The 21,640-nt window shown below is 29.0% G+C and overlaps 1 protein-coding gene across 1 annotated transcript; it reads right to left on the bottom strand.

Annotated features, from left to right (window-relative positions):
• Positions 1-8,336: 8,336 nt before the first annotated feature.
• LOC130945940 (probable sesquiterpene synthase) lies at positions 8,337-11,707 on the bottom strand. Its single transcript, XM_057874627.1, has 6 exons — positions 11,432-11,707; positions 10,956-11,311; positions 10,638-10,856; positions 10,336-10,477; positions 9,988-10,236; positions 8,337-8,633 (listed from the first exon to the last, which is right to left on the bottom strand). The coding sequence occupies exons 1-6, from the start codon at positions 11,705-11,707 to the stop codon at positions 8,337-8,339; spliced, it is 1,539 nt and encodes a 512-aa protein (XP_057730610.1).
• Between the last annotated feature and the right edge of the window lie 9,933 nt (positions 11,708-21,640).

The following is a 21,640-nucleotide window of genomic DNA, read 5'->3' as shown; positions in this document are numbered from 1 at the left end:
ACGCTGCTAGTTTGCCTTCCCTTATTGCTTGCTCTAATGCATCCTTCAGGTCAAAGCAGTCCTGTGTTTGGTGACCGTAACCCTTGTGGTAGTCACAATAGAAGTTCTTGTTTCCTCCTGTACGGTCCTTGAGTGGCCGAGGCTTCGGCAGGATTCCCTTCTCGGCTATTTGTTGGTAAACTTCCATGATGGGGAGGGTGAGCGGGGTGTAGTTGGCGAATTTTCCGACCCGGGGGAACGACCTGGGTGTCTTGCTTGGCGCTTCCTCCCTGGTTTGTTCCTTCAATCTTTCTCCGCTACCCTGCTGCCGAAATTGGTTGTAGCCGGACTGCCGTTTATTGGCAGCCACGACTCGGCTGACTTCCTCGTCGTTTATATACTCTTTGGCTACCGTCTGGATCTCGTGCATTGTCGAAACTGGCTTTGTGGTAAGGTGCTTCCGAAAGTTTTCGTTGAGGAGGCCGTTGGTCAGGCAAAGGCCGGCCACCGAATCGGTTAGGCCGTCGATTTCCAAGCATTCGTCGTTGAAACGGTCTAGGTATTTCCTAGTCGACTCTCCCTGTCTCTGGGTTACCCCCAGAAGGTTGATCGGGTGCTTTGTCTTTGCTATTCGTGTTGTAAACTGGGCGAGGAATGCACGACTGATGTCTGAGAACCCGTGGATGGATCCCTGCGGTAAGCCGTTGAACCATTTGATCGTGGGTCCCGCGAGGGTTACCGGGAAAGCTCGGTACCTCACCTCGTCCCCTACTCCCTCTAGATTCATCCTTGCTTCAAAGGCCGTGAGGTGTTCTAGGGGGTCTTGAGTTCCATCGTACCTCATATCCGTTGGTTTGTCGAAGTGCTTCGGCAACCGAACTTCGAGGATGGAGCGGTGGAATAGGGTGGTGCCCATTATTACAGGTTGTCGTGTCCTGTTGGACCTCCCGTCTTCGCGGCCTCGTGTTGTGCGGCGCGTTTCCCTGCCTCGGGAGTAGATTATCGTGTCATTCCGTCTCCTCGGTATCGGAGATTCTTCCCGGGTGCTCTCCGCTTCCGTTCGGGATGCGGAGGTGCGTCGCAGACGGCTTCGGTAGGAGTCTCTTTCTTGGCTTTCGGAGGACGGGGTGTAACTGGGATCGGTAGTTCGTCCGTCACGCTCCTGGTCGGCCAATTGCCGCTCTAAGTTCTGGATCCTGTGACGTAGCTCTTGCATTATTATGGCGCTGTCGCCGCCCGTTCCTCCGAAGGGTCGCGTCCTCGTGCGTTGTTCAGTGTGTTGTCGGGGGGACCTTCGTCGTCCTCTTAGTGAGGCGACAGAGGCCGCCCCTTCCGCTCCGGCTCCTCGGCCTTGGTCTCCGGGACCCGGCACAACATCCATTGAGGCGGTCCCCACAGACGGCGCCAATGTTCGGTAGTCGGTTGCCGGACAGGTCGGGTGGTTATGGGATGGGGTGAGGACGCCTCACTCGCGGTCGTGCTAAGCCCGGATTTGCCACGTAGCCGAGCTCCCGTTGTGAAGGGAAAAAGGGGGGTGCCACCTGCAAAGACACTCCGACGCTCTAGTCAGCTAGTGTGCAGGCGGGGGAAAATGATAGGAGAAAAGGTGACGTACCTCGGGGGAAGAGCCAGTCTTCCCCTTATATACATGTCAGTAGTGGGCCCCTCAAGGGGACAGGCCCACATCCTATAGGACGTTGTCCTATAGCTGCGTGTGAGCCGTACGGGACGCGTGTCCGGGTCAGTTGAAGGGCGCGTAGCCAGGCCGGGAGAGCCCGGGTCGGGTCGACCAGCAGGGATCATAGGCCAGGCCGTAACAGAAACCATACAATATAATATGGTGATATGGTGACTAGTGGCATAACATACATCTCTTTGAGAAAATTGACTTTTTGAAAAGTTGTGGACACTGTTTGGTGAAGAGTAATTTAATTAATGAAAGTGGTAATAACTCACCAAGCATCAATTCTACATCAAATGGACATTTTAGAATAAATGAGGCTTTTTCCTCTTAGTTGATAAGAATAATGCGGCTAAAACTTAAATAAATAGTTTTTGGAATCGGCCCAATAACACAAAGCATAAACAATTGGAATTGAGTATTTTTTTTACTAATGAACAACAAAAAAGTTATTCTATTCTCACTATTTTCTAGCAACAGCACAAAGAAGTACAAGCGTTTGCTCTCATGAGTGGGTGGAGCCCAATTTAAATTAATCAGAGTTTATGGGTGAATTTTAGGCACTATTCTATTTATATATATATATATATATATATATATATATATATAGCCGCAAAAAATATAAATAGCTAAAATTACTATTTCACAATACTTTTTAATTTGATCAAATTCTTCATTTTTTATTTCTTCAAATTAAAAAGTAATATCAAATAGTAAAAAAAATGATCTTAATTTTAGTTATATTGTTTTAGTATTATCAAAGTCTTTTATAACTATTTTAGTCATCATAATCATAGTTTTCTAAAACTATGCATATCAAAAATAGTTATCTAAAAGTAATACCACTAAACGAAAAAGTAATGATGCATAATTAATGCAGGATTAACAACACGTTACAATCAACTTTTACACACACAACTAGAATACAAAGTAAGTGCAATTAATCTTTCAATAATTCTCCGTGTGTATTGATCCTCAAAATTTGCATATGTAAACTCAATTATGCATGCCAAACTAAGAATAGAATCAAGCACAGGATTTGGAATATTCTTTGTCATGAGGCATACTTCGTTTATATGCTTCCAAAAGTGTTCAATTTCCTTATGAACGAGTTTGCAGACCTCTTCTTGTAAAATGTCATATTGCTTCATGCAACATTCAACTGCGGAAGCAACATGAACCCTTTGTTGCTCAAACTAAACAAATCAAAATTCAAGAGCTCATCGGTTAGATATGTTGTATAATAATGGTCAATATATATACTTATTGAATCATTTATTTATTCTTATATTATTTAAACTCAAGTTTCAAACAACTTATCTTATATGAAAAAATCCATTTAACTGTTAATTACTGTTAAGAGTACAGGTAGTTATTAAAGGTTTGTGATAGTTGGTAAGGATAGGTTGGTATTGCGGTTAGCCTTTCTTTCGCTTTTCAGGTTCTAATTTCTATTATGTTATTGTGAGACATTATCATTAGAAAATACATGTTTTTAAATTAATCATAGTAATTTTTTTATTAAAATAACATATATAATTATATATAACAAAATTTATTAATATAATTAAATTATTAAAAAAAATTATAAGATTAAAATAACAAATTTAAACATATTTATAAAAAGTATTTAAGTAATATTGTAAAAAAATAGAAGAGAAATTAATATATTCAAAGATATTGAAAATTTTAAATTTATAAAATAAAATAAGAAAACAAATTGGCATAAAAATTGATTACGCTCACGACATTTAATTCAGTAACTAAAATAAGTTATTTAATACAAAGTTAGTGACCAATTTAATGCACCTAATATACTGAAATATTACCACATGTGTGGCACTAAACCCTAAACCATAAATCCTAAACATAGTATTGAAAGAGTTTTACATATGCTAGTGTACTTATTTACTGCTACATTAGTATGCTAATGATTATTTAACGTCTAAATCAAACTTGCGAGAATCGAATCGGTCATTGAACCGGTCAAGTAACCGGTTCAATAGTTCAATGGTTCAATCGGAGTTGAACTGGAGTTGAACCGTTTTAATTAAATATATAACAAAATTATTAAAATTTAATATACATATAAATATTATCAAGGTTCTAAAAACCAGACTGGATTGGCCAATTCAACCGGATTAACCGAAAATCGGTCACTTAGCCGATCCGATTGACCTTTAAAACCGTGCTACAAAAAACCGGTGAAAAAATTAGTTGAACCGGTGAACCGACCGAACCGATTGGGTTTTTAATGGCACCGATTTCTTACTTTTGGGCTGAAATGGCGTCGTTTTGATGCGTAGAAAAAAAAAAGAAAAATGAAACCCATTACTAAACGTCTGAACCCTACCCCAGCCCCTTTTGTTTAGTCCCTCACCTCACCACACTTTACCCTAATTTCCTCTTCCAATCTTCCTCCAACTCCAACGAAGATAGCCGCCACCCAGCCACCATCACCGCTATCCACTCCTCAGCTTTGGTCGACGTTGCTTCTCCACTCCTCGCGCTGCTCCTCATCGTTTCTGGCTGTCACCTCTTCTCTGCTTCCCATCAGTTTTGCCGTTGCTGCCTCTTTGTTCCGCACCGTATCTCGTCGTTGTTGCAGACGTTGCTTCTCCTTGCCGTCGTCGCCTCTCAAAGATCTGCTTGGAGCTATTGGCGTCGCAGTCTCTGTCATCATAGTCATCGTCATCTTTATTCTCAAGACTATCAAGTTCAAGAGCACATATATGTTGGCAACGAATCAGGTATGCATATCTCTAAAGTTGGACAGTCCTTTTTCCAATGTTGTGCAACAAGAAAATATTATAAATTATACGATTTATTGCTAGTTCCATCCATAACTCAGAATCTGATCAATGTATCTAGATTTGCTAAGGATAATCATGTATACTTCTCTTTTTGGCCTGAATTTTGTTTGATAAAATCGCAGGCTACCAAGGAGGTTCTTCTCCGAGGCAAGGCTGAAAATGGAATGTATAAGTTTGAGAAAGTTGAAATTCCAAAGACTATGACATCACCTTCTATTTTTTTAGCTAAACATGCTTCTTTAGATACCTATCATAGGAGACTTGGCCATCCTACTCTTTAAATTGTAAAGAAATAGTTACTAAATATGATTTACTTGTTGCTCATGAGAATAAAAATTCAGATTGCAAGCTTAATTGTGAATTCTGTTGTATGGCTAAGGCTCATTCTTTACCTTATTCTTTGTCTAATCACATTTATAATTCGCCACTATCTCTAGTTGTTTCGGATGTTTGTGGTCCAGCTCCCATTTCATCTTTGCATGGTTTTAGGTACTATGTTTCATTTGTAGATGTTTTTTTCTAGACATACCAGCATTCATCTCTTAACAAATAAAGCCCAAGTGTTTTCAGTTTTTAAACAATATAAGTCTTTTATGAAAAAACAACTTGGTTATTCTTTAAAAGCTCTTCAAACTGACAATAGTAAGGAATATTTATCCAATGCATTTTCACAGTATCTAAGAGAGGAAGGTATCGAACACAGATTATCATGTCCATATACCCCACAACAAAATGGTCTCGCTGAGCGAAAGCATAGACACATTGTGGAAACTGGCCTAACTTTCTTAGCTACTGCTTCTTTACCATTGCATCTTTGGAGTGAAGCTTTCTCTACTGCTGTGTACTTAATAAACAGAATGCCTTCTTATGTCACCTCATATAAATCTCCATTTGAATTTTTTTTTCATCATGTTTCAGACTATAGTTTTCTTCGAGTATTTGGTTGCTTGTGTTTTCCTAACTTGAGACCTTATAATCAACATAAATTGGAACTATGATCACAACCGTGTATTTTTGTTGGATATTCTAGTACTCAAAAAGGATACAAATGCATGACCTCCACTGGCAAAATTATTATATCTAGGGATGTTGTGTTTCATGAGGAAAAATTTCCTTTCCATAGTTTCTTTATTGCTAACATTTCTAGTTGTGATAGTACTACTACTGCAGGCACTACTCCTGAGATGCTTTCAATTATTGCCACTCTTCCTCCCTCTCAATTGAATCCTTTTCCTATCTCTATAACAACCCAATCAGACCTCATAGCAGGCCCATTTACTTCTACTTCTATTTCTCCAAGTGCTTCAATGAGTCATCAAGACATTAATACAGTACTCGATAAAAAATTTTCTTATTCCTTCTTCATTTTCCACTAACCCAATCCCTATCTCAACAATTGAAGATGCTTTGCCCTTTGATAACACTACCTTACCCCTCAATCACATTGTTCCTAATAATATTCATCCAATGCAGACTAGATCCAAGACATCAAGTACAAAACCAATAGTGCTACATGCCAGCATTAATACTCATGACAATTCTGCGATACCATATCTTCCAAAATCTGTCACAGCTGCTCTTCAATCCACTCACTGGAAGGAAGCTATGCTAGCAGAATATAGAGTATTAGTTCATCACAAGACTCGGAGTTTAGTAGAATTTCCACCAAATGAAAAGGTAGTTAGTTGCAAATGGATATTTGCCTTGAAGAAAAATACTCAGGGACAGGTTGTGAGACATAAATCCCGTCTTGTGGCAAGAGGTTATACTCAAACTGATGGGGTTGATTTCGATCAAGTATTCTCACATGTAATCAAGCATGTCACTATAAGAATCATACTCACTCTTGCGTTATCAAAGGGCTGGAGAGTTAAACAATATGACTTCCACAATGCCTTTTTAAATGGTAACCTCAATGAAATTATTTATATGTCTCAGCTTCCAGGTTTTACACACTCAAATTTTCATCTTGTATGTAAATTGCATAAAGCCATCTATGGCTTAAAACAAGCCCCTAGGGCTTGGTCCCTCACCATTATTGTTGTATTTAAATAATTTGGGTTTACTTGTACTAAGTATGATCCTTCACTTTTTACGAAATTTTTTTTTAATTCTATTATCTATATACTCATATGCGTTGATGATATGTTAGTGACAAGGAATAATGACATTGAAATCACTTCTATCTTAAAGCAGCTTCATTCAACTTTTCTTCTAAAAGATTTGAGGGACTTAAACTTCTTTCTTGGCATCAAAGTTGTCACTCACTTACCTAATTTAATTTCTCTCAATCAAAGTAAATACATAAAAAAATTATTATACATGGCTGGTATGCAAGATGCTAAACCGATTAGCACTCCTATGATTAGCTCTTCAAAATTATCGGCAAATACAGGTACTCCTTTTGAAGATCCCACATTGGTTAGATCAATTGTGGGGGACTTCAATATGCCACTGTCTTCAAAGCCGAGCCAAGATCATTGGATGGCAGCAAAGCGTGTCCTTCGATATTTAGCAGGTACAATTGATCTTGCTCTTCAATTTCATAAGACTAATGATCTTCGTTTAACTGCCTTTTCAGATTCGGATTGGGCTGCTGATGTTAATGATAGAAGATTTGTGTTTGGATACTGTGTGTACTTTGGAGCAAACTTGATTTTTTGGAAATGTTCAAAGCAACCCACTGTCAGCAGAAGCTCCACCGAGACTGAATTTAGAGCATTGGCAACTACTTTCTCTGAGTTAATATGGATTCCTACTTAGTGAACTAAAGCATCCTTGTACTTCATCTTCCACAGTCTTTTGTGATAACATGTCCACTGTATTATTAGCTTATAATCCCATCTTACATGAGTGAACAAAATATTTTGAATTGAATCTGTATTTTGTATGGGATAAGGTGATTCAAGGACAGCTTGCTATTATTCATATTCCAGGTTTAAAACAAGTAGTAGACATTATGACTAAGCCTCTATCTCCATTGCTATTCAGCAAGTTCAAGAGCAAACTTCGGTTGGCACACAAGCCTCCCTAAGTTTGTGGGGGAGATGTGAGATATATTAGATAGAGTTAGCTATTCTTTGCTATTTTGGCTATAAAATAGCAAGGTTCAAGTATATGAAAATAGAGAAAAAAAGAGATTCTCTTAATAACAAAATTCTTTTCATCTTACTCTTTTTCTGTTCCGCCTCTATTTTCTCACTTCTTGGTTTTTCACCATAAGTCTTCTTTCTCCCTTTCTTCAACAAGTTTAATACATAATATTATCAATCACGTTAGCATACCATGTGTTGCTCATAAATTTATCACATTATTACATGAGTTTAATTTTCATACACTGACTATATACATAGAACGTTTTACACAGTCGTGCAATTACAACTATTTTTTTAGATGACCATTCACGTGGTTCAAATAGAAGGTAGTTATTTTTACTAATATGACATTATGTAATTGGATGCACGTATAAAACGATTTTATACTGATAGTATATTAAAACTAAATTCTTATTATATATGACCAAATTATAATGTGACATATATCACTAAAGATCTATGTCATCAAATTACACCAGCAAGCTATTAACAAAGAAACGAATCTAAAACTAAAGTAAATACACATTTTTAACGATCTCAAACACATAATTATTGATGTAATTGGGATTTCGAAAATTATTTAGTGTGCACAACAAAAATCATTTTGGAATTTAACATCATACAAAAACTAACCGTTGACAAAGGACTTGGTATCCTTCCAAGACAATACAAACAAACAATAACAACAGGACAAGAACACCATACATGCATATAATTAAAGATTAATTAAGGCCAAACACTCAAAAGCTTATTAGGACCATAAAACTGCTACACGACCACGGGATCCAAAAACAGTGGCGCAATGTGGTCTTTACAGAGTGCACAATCTGTAATTTTATCCCCAAAATTTGCATATAGAAACTCACATATGCGTGCCATGTTAACAATGCAATCAAGGACTGGCCTTGGGATATATTCAATTAACTTGAGGTACTCTTCATTTATATCCTTCCAGTAATTATTGATATCCTTTTTGATGAATTCATGGGCCTCCTCTTCTGAAAAGCCATATTGCTTCATGCAACATTCTACGGCCGAAGCAGCATGTTCTCTTTGCTGCTCAAACTACAAATAATTGGTTCAAAATAGGCCTATGATTTAGAAACAGAGATCTAATGATACGTGTACATGCATTTTTTCTAACCAAATTCAGTGAAATTGCTTAATTATTTATTGGGCTAACAAAAATCACTTATAAGACTATGTTACAAATTAAATAATTGATCAAATTCAAATTAAAAGTTGAATTATACATATATATCATTGTCAAAAAGTATTAAAATATTCCACTAAAAACTTGTGTGTGTATTAATCATGACTTTGTTAAATTAATATTGATTCAATTATTTAGGGAAATAAGATAGTATAGGCCCATGAATTAGAAAATAATACTTAAAACATAAAATAGTAATATCTTATTAGTAGCAAATGGATTTAATTTATATCTATCAACTTAAGGTGAAAACTCATGTGCAGTTATTTTTATATGAAATTGTTAGTTGAAAATTGTTAAATAACAATTTAGTCAAATATGTCAAATTATATAATAATTCTCAACTAAAAACTTCATATAAAGACAATTGCATGTAAATATTCACCCATCAACTTAAATTAATCATATTATCATACTATTATGCAAAAGTTAATAAATAAAAAAGTCAAAATTATTAAGTTTTTTTTTTCACAGCTAGTAGTTCTTTCATTACACCCTTATACAATGATGAATACCTCAAATAAATTAGTGGTTATTTACAACCGATTAAAATTAAACTCTATTAGCAATATAACTATTTATGAAAAGTTATTTTATGATATGATAAAAAGAAGCTCTTACATTAAAAAATATTTTAAATATATAATAATTTATATTATTTTATCTAAGAAAAAGTATGAAGAGCCAATGGAATATTTGTACAATGTGTATAATAGAGGTTTAGGGAATATTAGAGATATAACCATTAGTGTTATCTTTTTCCATCGGTTGAAGTTTTTAGGATGAGTAGTATCATGATATGTTCATTTTGTAACTAAATAGCCCGAATGTGAATAGCCCATTGTACACATTATACAAATAATTCATTGACTTTCTAACAGGACTCTTTAGAATTTTAAAAATAAATAATTTTATGAAAAGCTTCTCCTTTGATATGTATGTATGTCAACATTATATATATATATATATATATATATATATATATATATATATATATAGTCTTCTTAAATAAGAATTTTTATGGGTTTTACTTGAATTTTTTTATAATTTTTTAACTTATTTTATGCTATTTTTTTAGAAGACAGTAAAGATCAAATTCTAAACTTTTTTGTCATAAAAGCTTTAATATTATGTTAACAAATTACTTTTTTAAAATTTAAAATAATAAAAAGAGATATATAAATAATTATATTTCTAACAATATACCTTGTGTGAACCCAAATCATTTGTGAGTCTGGCAATAAGTGTCGAAGCTAGTACGATGAGCGGAGTATTATTAGAAACCCAATAAAGAGTTTCTTTGGTTGCAAATTCTCCCAAAACAATACACATTACTGAAAGTGGTTGATATCCTAAAGTAGCAGATGCAACAACCTTATACTCATCATATGTTGGAATATATCCCTCGTGGCACCATCTTGCTTCATCCATGTAACCTTGTGCATAATGAGACAACTGAAGATAAATTAATTGATGAATAATACTTCATTAAAATGATGATTAATGAATATAATAATTAATTTAAAATTAAAAAAAGTAAGAAATAAAGCCTACGGCCTGTTTGAGACATTGCAATATCAAGTCTGATTCTCCACTTCCAGCATTTAACTCTATTATTTCATCAACAAGTTCCACAATTGAATTAAAAATCGCCTTAAAGCATTCTGGAAGAGATTCAATGTAACTAATATCCCATCTGAAACACAAAAAGGTTAAAAACTAATTAAGAAAGAAACGTGATCGTGAAATTAAATTATTAAGATAATGACCAAAATAAATATAAACTCATTGATCATGTATAGATTCTTTTTAATTGAGATATGTAGCATAATAATATAAAATTGGTCAATTCTTACCTTCGGATTGCCTGTGTGAGGAGCTCAAGTTCTTCGATTGTTCCATAGACATCATAAGTATCATCAAATATAGTCATCCATTGAACCACTTTGGTCACCACCCTTCTAAAAGTAGTATATTTAGGCTCAGAGTTCATAGCAAATGGAAAGAAGTATAACTCAGCTATCCTCTCTCTTGCATAAGGGACCTTTTTCGAAAATTCTAACTTTTCCCACCACCTATAATCGTACACAAAATTATATCTTGTTGATTATAGGAGCTTTTCTTTTTAAAAAAAAATCTAATAAAAAGTGCTTAGTTAGATTTAAAATACTTACTTGATGGCACTACCAACATCTTTCTGATACCATTTTTGTAGCATATTGAAATCTAATTTTGCAAACTTTAGAAGAATTTTATCATGCGTAGAACTTTCTTCGTAAAAAGACATATATGACCTTGCCTTCATTCTTGGAATTGCCTTGTGAAAAGGTTGTACTAAGCTTTGATTGACTTGTTCAGCAAGAGATGGACTCAATTGATTGGTGATGGACTTAAGTTTATTGTATGTGAATTCATGTGCTTCCTCTAATATATCTTCCCCATGAACCCTTAATTGTGCAGCCTCATACAAGCTCCACATTCCTTTAACATCTTGAACAACAATTATTTCATCGAATTCTCCTTTTTTATTCTTGAATTTGTTGAAAATATCTGTATAATTCACATTTATACTAACTATTGTAAATCCATAATTATTAGTTTTTTATATTGTAATTATATATATAAGATAAAAAATTAAAATTAGTTTTACGTGCAGTGTACCTGATGAAATGTTATATCCTCTTTGTCGGAGCAAACGAAAAAGTAATGTAATAAAGTGAAGGTCACGTTCCTCTATAGCAAGATCTTTGTTATTAAAATCATTGTGAATTTGTACTAATATCCTATCAATTTCATTTTCAAAATGATAAGATATACTCAATCGTTGAATTGAATCAATTAAGCTTAGTTTCTGTAAGATATTATTGTCGTTAGAAGACAAATTCATCTTCACTTTCTTTTTATGCATTTGAACTTCTTGCTTCATGATTTCGTTCACTTCCTGCAAATGTTTTCGGTTTAATAGTTAATTTAAAAGAGTGAAAAATTAGCAAATGAGAATATGTCATTTCTCTCTAAATATGATCAACTATTCATTTTGATCTACATTTATCATGATATTTTTTTTTTCTTTTAAAGATAACGAAAATCATATTCTAAACTTTTCGATGATAAATATTTTATTTAAAAATTTAAACGTATAAGAAAAAATACATAAATAATTATATTTTTAACAAAATTATTATATGATAATTTATTGAAGAATTTATTTGTTCGATTTCATTCTTAAATAAAATCAGATACAAATCAAACTGGTACTAATAATGTTTTATATTTCCGTTATGCATATCATTTTTCAATTTAATTTGGTTGTTAAATAAATTTTTATAAAAGCGAATATTTACTAAATTTGCTTTCAGTATGAGTTAACTTCAACAAATACCAACAGAAAAGCGGTGTTTACCACAGAAACCCACCGACTAAGCAGATTTAGTGGCAAATCTTTTTAAGCGAGCAATGACTGATGAATTGCATTTATTATATATTACTAATATTATAATTAAAATGTATTATATATATTTTTTTATTATAATTAAAATTAATTTTTTAAAATTAAAGAATTTTTTTTTATTAATTTTACAACAAAATGTGTCGCATATTACTTTTTCATTATAATTAAAATCAAATTTTTTCTTTTAAAATTAAAGAATTTTCTTTCTTTTTTACTAATTTTAATTTACAACCAAAATATGTCATATGTCATCTCTTCTTTACATTTGAAATCAAATATTTCCTTCCAAAACATAAGAATTCTCTCCTCTTTCCTCTTTTTTTATCTATCTTTCTCATTCCTTCAACTACTTTATCTCTTTTATATATATCTATTATATCTATTATTCTATTATATATAACTAATTTTACAACTAAAATGTGACACATATCATTCCCTTATTACAAGTGAAATCAAATCTTTTTTTTTTTCAAAACTAAAGAGCTCTCTCCTAGTCTCTCTTCCTTTCTCTATCTCTCTTATTCTTTTATTCACTCTATCTCTCTTATATATTATTATCAATGACTAATTATAAATTTAAGAATCAAAACATAAAACATGACATTCTCCAACTATATTCAAATTAAATTAAAATTAAAAATTAAAATATAGCTATATTAAATATTATATTTATATATTATTAACTAATTTAATAACTAAAATATGTCACATGACATTCTTTTATTAAAATTAAAAAAAAATATTTTCTTCTAAAATTAATAAACATCTTTCTTATATTCTCTTATCTACCTCCTTTTTTTTTTCTATTTCTCTCTATTCTTCCTATTCTATATATAATTTATTATAATTCATATCTTAGATTAGTAATTTGACAAATTAAAATGTGTCAACAGATATTTTTTCATTATAATTAAAATAACTTTTTTAACTTCCAAAATTAACAATCTCTCTCATTCTATTTATTTTATCTTTCTCTCATTCTCTATTTTTCTCTACCTTTATATTTTATAAAAAATAAAATTAACAATATAATATAATTTAAATAAAAATATTTTTATAAACATATTTTTATTTAATTTTAAATTTTTACTTTTTTTTCAAATATTTATTACATATAATTTAAAAAAAATACTAATATTGTGATTAAAAGTTAAAATCAAGATTCAATTGTTTTAAGAAAAAAATTGAGTTAATTTTGTAACTATCAATCTAAATTTTTTTATGCTAATATTTAGTTATATTTTTATATATATAGAAAAAATATTACTTTTAAATAGCAAGCATAAAAATTAATTATTTCTATTTGTACAACAAACTTAACACCTAATCAAATATAAAAGTATACATGTTAAATTCTTTTAAATTTTAGATAACAAATATTAAAATTAATTATTAATAAAAAACTAAACTCTTTTGTATAAAAATAATAATTAAAAACTTATTATTTAATTTTATTTTTATTTACAAAGACCCTTATTTTCTTAGTTGATGGAACTTTTGTCCCTTACAACTATTTTGTAAAAATAGTTTAATACTATAAATTTTTTGTATCATAATCTATAATATCAGAACTAACATCATTTTTAAAAGATTTATATTCCCCTAATAGTATTACGAATAAAAATATTAGTATCTAACTATTTATGGCCAAATTGTTCGAAAATTTGCAACGATCTTCATTGTCTGTAGCAAAGTTGAGCTGGATTTTTTTAATTGGCAGAGACTTAATACTCATCGTGGCAAATTCGAATGTTCTCTACTGCTAAGTTATCTGTTTATACCAATGAATTCGGTGTTTCTCAGCTCTTTTTCAAAATTTTTTTATTAAGTTCTTTTTTTTTTCAATTTTAGTCTCTAATCTCATATAAATTCATTTTCTCAGAATTACAGGTTTATCCATTATTGTTTTTGGTTTTTTCTCTGTCTTTTTCTTTGCTATCATCTTCAATTGATAAGTTATGCTTATCTGATTATATATGCTAAGTTTTTTTTATTGTAAAATTTCTTTTTTGAAATGAAAGGGATTTGAGGGGTATGAGAAAAGTAGCGATGGTAAGGAAGGTGGGAGGAGTGGGAAGAATAGGGTTAATTTTATAAATTTTACCGAGACAAAAAAAAAAAGAGAGCAGTTTCTATGAATCTTAATTTGGGGTTAGTGTTGATTTTGCTGAAAATGATAAAAGGAATATGCTGATATGATATATTTGCATATCTTTAGGGCTTAAATGTTGATATGATAGATTTTCATGTTTGCTGACAATTTTTTCTTTTTCTGTCTAAGGGTGTTGTTTCTTGTATTTATATTTCTTATGTTGCTTTCATTTTTAATTCTAGACTTTGTATAAGTTTTTAATAGGTTTAATTATTCTGTTGATCCCTATAGTTTTGCGAAATTAAGTCTCTATACTTTTTTTTTCTTTTAATTGAGTTCTTGAACAATTTTTTTTTATTGAGTCTATATACTTTTTTTTTATTTAGGTCTTTGCACTAATTTTTTTTAGTTGGGTTCCTTTACAATTAAGTCAATTATTGTCAAAAAAGACCTAATTAAAAAAAATTCGTAAGGAGATTAATTACAAAAAAACATAAGAATCCAATTAAAAATTTTGTGAAACTATAAAAACTAATAAAATAATTAAACCTTTCTAATATTGCAGAGAGAAAGCTAGAAAGAACATAGAAGAATGAACATGCATGTAAACTGTATTATTATGACTAGAATCTGATCCTTACTTTAATAGACCTGATTCAGAGATATATAGATCTACTCCTACCTTTTCTAACCTTTTAACTAATTTTATAACAAACTTTTTTATCCGTTACAACGCAGATAATACCTAATGGCATATTGGCATTTATACTTGCTACAAAATTGATATTTCAAGTGTTGTTCTATTTAGTTACTTTCTTTATATGATGAAATCGCATTTGTGACAATTTGACATATTTATTCATTTCATGCATATTGCTGCAATCTAATAACTAATTCTTGTTAGGTTTTCAGTGGTTAATCAAGTCTGAATTTATGTTTGGAATGGATTTAGTTGTCATTTTGATCTGAGAGTTCAATTGGTGAAGTACTCAATTCATGCTGGGAATATTTTTTTTGCAAGTTTGAATTTCTTTGAACATTATTTTGTTGTTTGAACTCTATTCATATAGTCTTTTATATGTGACGTGAATTCATTGCCTAATGTCAAGGACTTCATTTTAATAAGTAAAGAAGAGTTTTTATTTGTTAGATAAGAAAACAAAAACCTAAGTTTAAAAATATAAAATCAATATAACATGAATCCGATTTATTAATTAACTAATTATAGAAAATGTTTACAAAATGCACACAAGGCTATTTTAATACTGTTGACTCTTTAAAAATTAAAAACAAAAAAATAACAAAATTACATTTCAACTTAATTAGGTTATCTTCATTAATTAAAAAATAAAAAGTAAAAAAAACAAAGAAAGTATATTATTAAAAGAACATTCCGATGCATAAGCATATTAATGTGCAAGATTTGAAGAATGATCCATTTGAAGAATATAATGTATATAACTTAACCTGATAATTATTTTAGTGGTTATTTTTACGGTTTAAACCTGTAATTTTGAAGTTATATGGAGACAACTTAATTATTATTTCAAAACTCTCTTTTAAAACATGTGTATATATAAACTAATTATGTATTTTTTATAACAAAATATGAATTTAATTTTAAAGTACTATCAATCAGTTTTACATATGTATCTATTTATATAATACTACATTATTAAAAATAACTACTATTTTTATTAACGGCGTAAATGATCATTCAAAAAAATAAATATAATTACATAATTATATATAAAATATTTTATATATATTATGAGTGCATCAAAATTAAACTCAACAAAACTTACGTGTAACCATATACAAAAAGTTATGGAAATTTTTGGGGGATCAAGACCCTAACTTGCTCGCCTTTAAATCCACCCCTGGTTCTGATTCGAGAATCCCTTCAGTATGACCATCAAGCTCTAAGGACTAGAGAAAAACTTTTATGGTCATTTAGATTAACAAATCAAGTGAATAAATATAATGGTTTTTTTTTTCGGATGTTTAGCCCGTTGTCCATAAAAAAAAAAATAGTAGGTGCTTAAAATTAACTCTCTATATTTATAAAAGTCAATGCATATTTAAAACATAAATTATGTAATGAATTAAACATGTATAAGTAAAAAGAACAAAATTAATATTAAAAATAGTATATTATATAATATTTTATATTTTTAATTTGATTAAATTTATTTTTTAAAATTTGATGCAAAACTCGTTTCTCTTTATATGATTTATAAAAAGGAGATCATTCCATTTAAATTGTTGTATTTTTACGAAAAATATTAGAGAATTATCACAATTTATTATTTTTGGTCATAAGTTGACTATTAATGTTTAAAAGTATATGAGATAAATTATATGTTGTTTAATTACTAAATTAAAATAACTAAACTAAAAAAATTAAATTAATGATTAAGTAATAATTGAAAATAATAAATTCTGATGCTCATAATATTGGTCTTTTATTTGGACCGAATTGAATTGAATTATTGATTATAATTTAATTTAATTATTGTTGCTTTTTTATTGATCTTCTATTTCGTACCCTAATTATTGTTATAGGATCAGTAAGTTTTGTGATTTGTAATCATCAATAATTAGACAATTAGTCATTATTAATATTTTTAATGGTATGAAAATACATCATATAATATATAATTACTCACTTTTCTTTTACTGATTAAATGCTTGCAAGATTTTAATAAAAATATTAGCCTTTAGACTTTTTTAATATATATTTATCCTATAATTATTATTGTGCTATCTCATACACGCCTATCTGCTAAATCTTTTTTCGTTAGTTGTGATGAGAGCTAGGGGTTGCATTTGCATATTAGAAATACAATAATATTGATAACTTTTTTTATATAACTAGGAAGAGAATTGGAAAGACTTCACGAACTGAGAATTGTGACCAGAGAATTTTCGCATTCTCTCCCAGTCTCAGAAACTGAATTTCATTGAATTGAATTTTCTAACGAACTTTATAACTAGCAACAACTGTTATAAATAACATTTCTTCTAACTACTTGTTATTTTAACCTCCTAACTAATTCTGCATAACAAATTCTGCCATATTAGCATTTTTAATTCATTTATAATTACCATCGATCTCAACTACTAACTATTCTAACAAATTACTCTATAACTCATGTAACACCATCCATATATATATATATATATATATAACTATCACTCTTGTTAAAGCTAAGCAATTCCTTACTTAAAACTAATAACTTATCCAAGCATTATTGAGTCTCTGACATAGAAGTTATCAGATATATACTATCCGTATTTTGAATATACGTAATAATTCAAAAATTACGACGATAATATATGTATAAATTAACAATATACTCATGTCATCATAGAAAATTAAATAAGATACCAAGGATTCAGAATCAGCATATTTCAAAAAAGTATCGTGCCAAATGCTAGGAGCAAAATTTGCAGAGCGTCGCTTTATTGAGTTAGAAGGGGCACGTTGACTCGAAGTCGTCACTGAAACGGGAGCTTTTTTTTGAAAGGAAGAGTTAAACACAGAAAGTGGAGAAACGGAAGCTGATGAAAAAGACATGGTAGTGTTTTTGATATGTATAGTATTGGGAAATGAACAATGTATGTTAAGGAGTTAAGAACCAATCACTATATATAGATGTGATTTCTAACAAGTCTTTCACTAATTAGAAGGTTTAACTAGTATATGTTCATTAATAAAAATATATAAAATTTTTTATTAAAATAGATTAAACAAAAATATATATAATAATTATTATTATAAATATTTTATAAAGTTATAATTAAAATCAAAGTTTAATTATTTTTAATGTTAAAAATATTAAAAATAATTAGTATTTGTCTTAACTGATTTGAATTAGTTGAGTGATCATTTTACTTGTTTACCTAAGAAAATATTAGAGTTTCGAATCTCCCATTGTGTATGTAACAACTCATTAGCTAGTAGCACACCCTTAATAAATGGAGTTTCAATCTGTGGAAGATTAGTTCTCGACATGCCGACTTGGAAAATACAGTGAAAGAAAATAGTATTTGTTTTGAAAGTAGAACAATTATCATTGATGATAGCAATACTTATGAAGATTTACCTTTGTTAAAATTAAATTGTGACAGTTTTATTTATTGGTATCATATTCAACCAGGAAGTCAAACAATATAACATTAAAATTTTATATTTTATGACATGATTTTCAAACTTATAAACTTATGTCATTAAAAAAGTTATTAGATTAATTAATATTTCTTGGTAATATTGCCAAAATACCGTCGTTGAGTATTAGTTTGTGTAAAAAGAAACTATAATAACTTTTGTTATTCAATATATAATTTATTCTACTAAAAAATAAATTATTATTCCTAGATTGATAAATATATTTTTCTCCATTTTTATATCATTTTATTTGGCAATAATTGCCATTAGAAAAAAATAAATTACTGCACTATCTTATAATATGATGTACAAAATAATTTTTTATTTCAAAATTAATTCCGGTTAGTAAAAAAAATTCAAAATATTTTCTTACATAAATTTAATTTTAAATTTAAATTCGTAATTGATTAACAACTTATCTTTTTTAAAACTTTAATAACAAAAACAAAATTAGTTAGATATAAAATATTTAACATTTAATAATTTCAATCATTTAAATTTCAATTATCAAAAATTGAGTTAGATTATAACTTAATAATCGATAATACACACATATATATATACACAAATAATAATATCTAACGTAAAATTTAATTTTTTTAACAGAGCTAATATATAATTTATTGAGAATTGATTTATCGTCTAAATTTTTTTTTATAAATTTTATAGTATATAAAAATAGTGATCTTATTTTTTATTATTATTTAAAAAATTATTCATAATTTTTATTATGTAATTATTTAATTAATAACCTTTATTATTACTTACTACCAAAAAAATCATGTTTATATTATTTGTATATTTTAATACTAATAAATATGTAGGTGTATTATTATATTATTGTCTTAGAAATGGTTTAAGTTACTTATTTGTATGTTAAATATATAATTATATTTATATATTAAATTCATCAATTTATCCATATTAAGAGGAGAAAAATTATGCAATAGATCATATGTTATAAAGATTAGTTGATTTACATATAATTATCTTTAAAAAAATAAAGAAATAATTATCACATATAATAATCTTGATATATGTAGTGTCATGTATATATAGGATGATCTATTTTAATTTTGTGAGTGATTATTATTATTCACTTTTCATTAAGATAGTAAATAATATTAAAATTAAAAAAAATGATAATTAGAATTTTTTTAGTTTGATTATAAAATCTATTGTAAGTATACCTAACTTTTATATATACTAAATATAATCATATTTAATAGTATAGTATTTATTATAGCAATGACTCAAAATATTAATTCAAGTGAGTAAGATCAACCTAGGTTTATTGTTAGGATCCTAAATCCGAATTAGGTTCATTGTCTTAAAACCCAATGCAGATAGTTACAAAAAAACCCCAATACAGATAAAGTTTACATGTCCTATCTCAAATCGGCTCAAATTGAATTTCCATTATTAGTTAGATATCGTAATAGATACTCGTGTGGGCACGGCGGACCCCTTTTTTCCGTCTTTCACTCCCGTTTAAAAAAAAAAAAATCCCCCGTCTGCTCTTCATCTTCATCGCAAGTCCCCCTATTTAATTATCACCTTAGTGAATGCAGATACTCACAATTATCTATGGATATTCTTTGAAATTTTTTTAAAAAATTAACAAAAAAACTATAATATAATAATAATAAATAATCAGTTCAATATATATATAATTCAACACAACTCATAATATATTCGTTATAAAAAGTAACATTTCAAAAAAAATATAAAAACATCTTTCAACATACTAACATAATATAATATTTTAGGGCGAGACTGAACGACATAATAACAAACTTAAAAGATAGAGAAAGTGAGTTAGAAAAAAAGTAGATACAAAATCAAGGTTAAGGATGAGTTTAAAAGGAAAAAAGAGTTTAAATTGAAGACAAAAATTAGGATTACTAAATTTAAGAAATGAATATATATATATATATCAATAGTTTTATATTTGCCTGGATTTAACAGGTTCCTTGAAGAGGGTATCTATATCCCCATCCCAGCCTATTCACGTTGATAGGTCTCCACCTGTAAAAATTTTACAGATCCCCGTTTAGTTCCAAATTGCTAGTAATCCGGTGAGTATTCATTTGGATGGTCTTTTTTATCATTCCAATTGTTAGCATTTGTTGGTTCATGACCTAAAATTACTCTAGCCACTTAGTAAATTCTTAGATAACTAAAGTTCAAGCTATATCATTCTCATAAAATCACATGTATCCTTGTTATAACAATATTAATCGAAAATAAGTGGTTAAACACTAAATGAGTCACATTTTCCATATATATAATAATGGCTAATATCACATTAAATTAAAAAATATCACATTTTATATTAATGATCACATTAATATCACATTTTATATATATATATATATATATATATATATATATATATAATATTATTCGAAAATAAGTGGTTAAACACAAAATGAATCACTTAAATTAAAAAAGAACATGAATTATAATAAATTTATATATGAGGAATAAAAATAAAATAAAAAATTTAAAATAAAATAAAAAAAACAATTAAAAGAAGTAAAAGAAGATAAAATAAATAATGTGTGTAATAAATAAAAAATATATTGTAATGGAAAATTGATATAATCAATGAATATAAAAGATAAAAGAAAAAAAATTAAAATACGGTCCCATTAAATATATTTCAAGAAATTTTTTTGAAGAAGAACCTATTAATTAACTTTTATAAAAATATTATAAAAAATTTAACATGACTTTAAATAAAATAATTCGATTAATCAAAATACATAAAAAAAAATAATTGATATAAAATAAAATTATAAAAAAATTTAGTAAAATTAAGATAGAAAAAACAAAAATAAAAAAATTACAAACATTACATCCGAAGCACAAAATAGAGAAGAAAAAGGGATAGAAAGCACATTCTAATTATATATAATTAAAATGTATTGTTGAATTAATAAATTAAAGAAATTGAATTGATGACTATAAACAATAAATTCTGATGACTAAAAATAATAAAATTAAAATAAAATATTTTAAAAATATTATCTGAGAACATAGGAATCATAAAATATATAATATAGGAGTATATATACATTAGTAACAAAATAAAATCGTAGCATATAGAATTGGAATCCTTTATATTTTTAAATGAATTTAA

Source organism: Arachis stenosperma, chromosome 8, assembly GCF_014773155.1.
Source record: "Arachis stenosperma cultivar V10309 chromosome 8, arast.V10309.gnm1.PFL2, whole genome shotgun sequence".
In the NCBI taxonomy this organism is placed as follows: Eukaryota; Viridiplantae; Streptophyta; class Magnoliopsida; order Fabales; family Fabaceae; genus Arachis; species Arachis stenosperma.
The sequence above is the reverse complement of the archived record's forward strand: the minus strand, read 5'-3'. Positions and strand labels throughout refer to the sequence as shown.